The 4,139-nt window shown below is 31.2% G+C and overlaps 1 protein-coding gene across 1 annotated transcript; it reads left to right on the top strand.

Annotated features, from left to right (window-relative positions):
* Positions 1–443: 443 nt before the first annotated feature.
* On the top strand, positions 444–3,113 carry LOC111881777 (probable phytol kinase 2, chloroplastic). Its single transcript, XM_023878172.2, has 7 exons — positions 444–617; positions 836–1,009; positions 1,630–1,697; positions 1,779–1,910; positions 2,040–2,155; positions 2,382–2,496; positions 2,796–3,113. Exons 2-7 carry the CDS (start codon positions 875–877, stop codon positions 2,974–2,976), a joined length of 747 nt encoding a protein of 248 aa, XP_023733940.1. The 5' UTR covers positions 444–617; positions 836–874; the 3' UTR covers positions 2,977–3,113.
* Positions 3,114–4,139: the final 1,026 nt, after the last annotated feature.

The raw sequence follows: 4,139 nt of genomic DNA, 5'->3' as shown, positions 1-4,139 counted from the left end.
CTTGACACACTAACTTGTGTCACTTACATTCTTACTTAATACTTAATCTTTAGCACGGTTGGTCCGTTATGAAAAATAAAAATAAACTCATATATATATATATATATATATATATATATATATATATATATATATATATATATATATATATATATATATATATATATATATATATATATATATATATATATATATATATATATCATTGATACTATGACAAATTAGATTAGTGATTATGACAAAATTATGTTTTTGTTTTTGTTTTTCTATTTTATGTTTCGTGTGCTAATAGTATTTTTTATTTTTTCTCACCAAAAAGCTTATATTTTTAAAATAGTTTAAGTTAAAGGTACTTTTTTTTTTTGTAATTGTATTGTACATTTAACAAAAGATAAAATCGAGTGCCATGTTCTGATGTTTTTTCACTTCAAAATGTTAGAAACCACAAGCGTACAAAATTCTATTTAGAAACAAACATCTCTCTTTCTTCCCTGTAAAATGAAATCAAGAACAACTGCACTTACATCTTTCATTCCTATAAATAGGCTGAAAAACTGATATCGATCAAACGGTCTCCGCAGATTTGATATGCCTCGTAATACCCAAATTCAAGAAAGGTAACTCCGATTCCCTTTTTTGTTTTTGTTTTTCTTTTCAAGATTCTAAAACCCCCCTTTTTTTCGAACAAAAATTTATGACTTTATGTCATTCTATCTTGCTCTTGTTGAACTGACGCTGGAATTTTCCCTCCAATATTCAATGATTATCAAATACAGTTCTACATCCCAATTCTCAAATTTTCAACTAATTTACCTCCAATTTTGCATTCCGGTAGTTAAATCCCGAATTGGGTCGTCGGAGAATAAGGTCAAACATGACCGGTGGACAGATATTTTTGACAGAGTCTCCCCTCGCGAGAGATCTTTGCGCATTGGCTTTCTCCACCTGTTTCGCACTCTCTTTGCTTCGAATCTTTGAAGAAACTGCAAAAAGAGGGGTTTTCCACAAGGTGAGCCTTCTACTCTTCTCTAATTAATTACGCAATTCATTTCAAATAGATTTGTTAAAAGTACCGAATAATAAAATATTCATCCTCTTGTAGAAAAAAAAAATATTTCCATTTTCCCATTTGGGTACGTTTCAGTTTAGTTCTTGATGCAATGATCTTACTTCCTCGTAAGGAGTCCAATTTTGACTTTTACTTGAAGTCAAACTACATTTCAACTCAAATTCAATGTAGATTTGAGCTTTGAAACTGCATTATAAATCTATGATATGTATGGATAGAATTCCGTTGGCTATAAATCTACCACAAAACCCATAACCAAAATTTCGCATTTGCAAATTGATAGGGTTAATTTCATCGATAAAATGCAGGTTAAATTCATAATCAGTTCCTCTAAAGTTCACTTTTGAGTCATTTTGGATTCAAACACTCCAAAATCGAGTAGATCTAGACATAAATCCTACAAATTTCAACCTTGTGTTGGTTTGTTGTTCAAATTAAAAAATCATTTCTTTATATAATTAAGTAAAAAAGTACCATTTTTATCCATTACAACCTGTTTTTATATCTGTACTGTATTTCTTACCAAACTGGGCAATAAAATTGTTTTCTTTCTTTATCAGAAACTAAACAGGAAGCTCGTGCATGTGACAATTGGGCTAGCGTTCATGTTATGCTGGCCTCTTTTCAGGTAACAACACGACAACAAAAACAAAAAGGACATTTTTGTCATTTCACATATGATGATAAATTTACCTTTACATTATCACAGTTCAGGCAGTCAAGGAGCATTCATGGCGGCTGTTGTTCCAGGAGTCAACATAGTGAAAATGTTTCTTATCGGAAATGGAATAGTGAAAGATGAGGCCACGGTTGTATCTATGAGCAGATTTGGAGACTACAGGTTTTTTTTTGAACTATCAATTAATTAAATATTTATGTGATACATAATATAACATATCATAATCGTATTAATTAATTATCAACCAATTAAATATTTTTGACTTTTTTAATTTGTTTCTTTATGTACTAGGGAACTTCTTAGGGGTCCGTTGTATTATGCTTGTACAATCACATTGTGTTGTGCGGTTTACTGGCGGACGTCCCCTATTGCCATTGCTGCCATGTGCAATCTTTGCGCCGGAGATGGTAATTATTCTTTTCTAAAATTACGAGGATTGTAAGGGCATTAACGTCTTTTACATAAAAAAAATAGGGAGCGAATCCCTGTCCCACCTTTAGGCGTGACAAAGAATACACTTTTTGTCCCACTGACATATGTCAGTGTCACAGTTTTTGTCTCATTGACATACATCAATCAGTGTCACAGTTTTTGTCCCATTGACATCAGTCTAAGTTCTGGTTGTTGCTGCAGGCTTTGCTGACATTATTGGAAGGAGGTTTGGAAAGAAGAAGCTTCCTTATAATACCGATAAATCTTATGCGGGGACCATTGCCATGGCACTTGCTGGTTTCATTGCATCTGTCGGGTAATTTTTTGTAATCTCTATCTCTTTTTTTTTTTTTTTTTTTTTTTTTTTTTTTTTTTGCAAATAATGTCTAGTGTCAAAAGAAATGCAATATTTGGTGTTTGAAAACGATAGGAGAAAAGAGCGGCATACGTTAAAAAATGCTGGAAAATATGAAAAATGCCAACTTTATAAAAAGTTTTGGACTTAGTGGGGAAAGTCTCCACTTTTTCTATCAAATCATTCTTTTTTTCCTTAAGTAAAAAAGAAACACCCATATAATGTTATTAAATAAATACTAATATTGTTGATATGTATAGGTACATGTACTATTTCTCGATTTTTGGGTTTGTTGAGAATAGTTTTGAAATGGTGAGGGGGTTCTTGGTTGTGTCTCTTACAAGCGCATTGGTTGAGTCCCACCCGATAAGCACCACATTGGATGACAATCTCACAGTGCCTCTTGCCTCATTGTTGATAGGAACTTTTGTATTCTCATAAATATATGTTGAAAAGAGTGATTTTGTGTTGTAAAATGTTACTTCCATTGTAGTTTTTTACTCTTTTATGTGGAATAAAATTTGCATCTATAAATGTACCTTAATAATGGTTTAATTCATAGAACTATTCTTGTGTAATGGCACTTGATAGTGATGTTATACTACTAGATTCAGTTTACATTAAGACTTTGTTAATACCTAAAACAACGTATTACTTTTATTTTTAGTTTTTCATTTGTAATACGTACGTTGTTTACCATTGATCCTTTCTGTATTTTACCTATTGTAACGGCGTACTTTGAACTTTATATTGTTTTAACAATGTATTTTGAGTTAAATGCCTAAATGACAATATACTCTTCGCTTTTTACTGTTTAAAGAACATTTATTATTATTATTATTTTTAAAACTCAACAAATGTCCATTTGCATGGATTTTCATCAATGAAATTGATGTAGACCACTTGCCTTAATACTCATGATTTCGTTAATTGAATACTCAATTTCAAATTTAGATGCATTAAAGCGCGATCCACCATTGATAGGGCTCGAAACATTCATCTAAGCATCCTGACTTTAAATTTGATAAAATTAAAGGTGTTAGCGTCATAATTTGTACTTGGCAACATCAAACATGAATACAAATCGTGATAGAAAAATGGAATTCAACAACTATCTTCGAATTAAAAAAAAAACACTTAATTATGAAATTCAATTTTGGAGAGATTCCTAACATTGTACCTTAACTAACAAATGATAACATGGATTAACTACCTCCCAAGCTTTTCCTTGAAGATTTTGACATATAATCACCAAAATGCTCTTTAATAATGCTTCCAACTTCACCATTTCCATAAAAAATAAATCTCATCTCCTTATACTATCTAAGCTACCATGAATTCAAAATTAAGATGGAACGGGAGTTATTTATTTATTTATTATTATTATTATTTGGGGGGGGGGGGGGGGGGGGGGATCTAGTATCCATCTTTCCGTATTTGGCAAGTTTAGTTCCTTTACTTTCTAATTTTTGACTTTCTTCCAAAAAGACACCAACCTATCACTTTTACCTTGACAAATCTTTCTTAACCCAAGAAGTTTAAGATGTTAACAATTTATGTTCGAAATATAGTTATGCGAATAAAGTCAATGATCATACTAAAAC

This window comes from Lactuca sativa, chromosome 8 (genome assembly GCF_002870075.4).
Source record: "Lactuca sativa cultivar Salinas chromosome 8, Lsat_Salinas_v11, whole genome shotgun sequence".
NCBI lineage: Eukaryota > Viridiplantae > Streptophyta > Magnoliopsida > Asterales > Asteraceae > Lactuca > Lactuca sativa.
The sequence above is the reverse complement of the archived record's forward strand: the minus strand, read 5'-3'. Positions and strand labels throughout refer to the sequence as shown.

Excerpts from the sequence above, each read along its gene's own strand:
- LOC111881777 (XM_023878172.2), top strand. The coding sequence starts at position 875 with ATGACCGGTGGACAGATATTTTTGACAGAGTCTCCCCTCGCGAGAGAT. Across the intron at positions 1,911-2,039 it reads AGCAGATTTGGAGACTACAG|GGAACTTCTTAGGGGTCCGT; the intron begins GTTTTTTTTTGA and ends TTTATGTACTAG. Across the intron at positions 2,156-2,381 it reads CAATCTTTGCGCCGGAGATG|GCTTTGCTGACATTATTGGA; the intron begins GTAATTATTCTT and ends TTGTTGCTGCAG.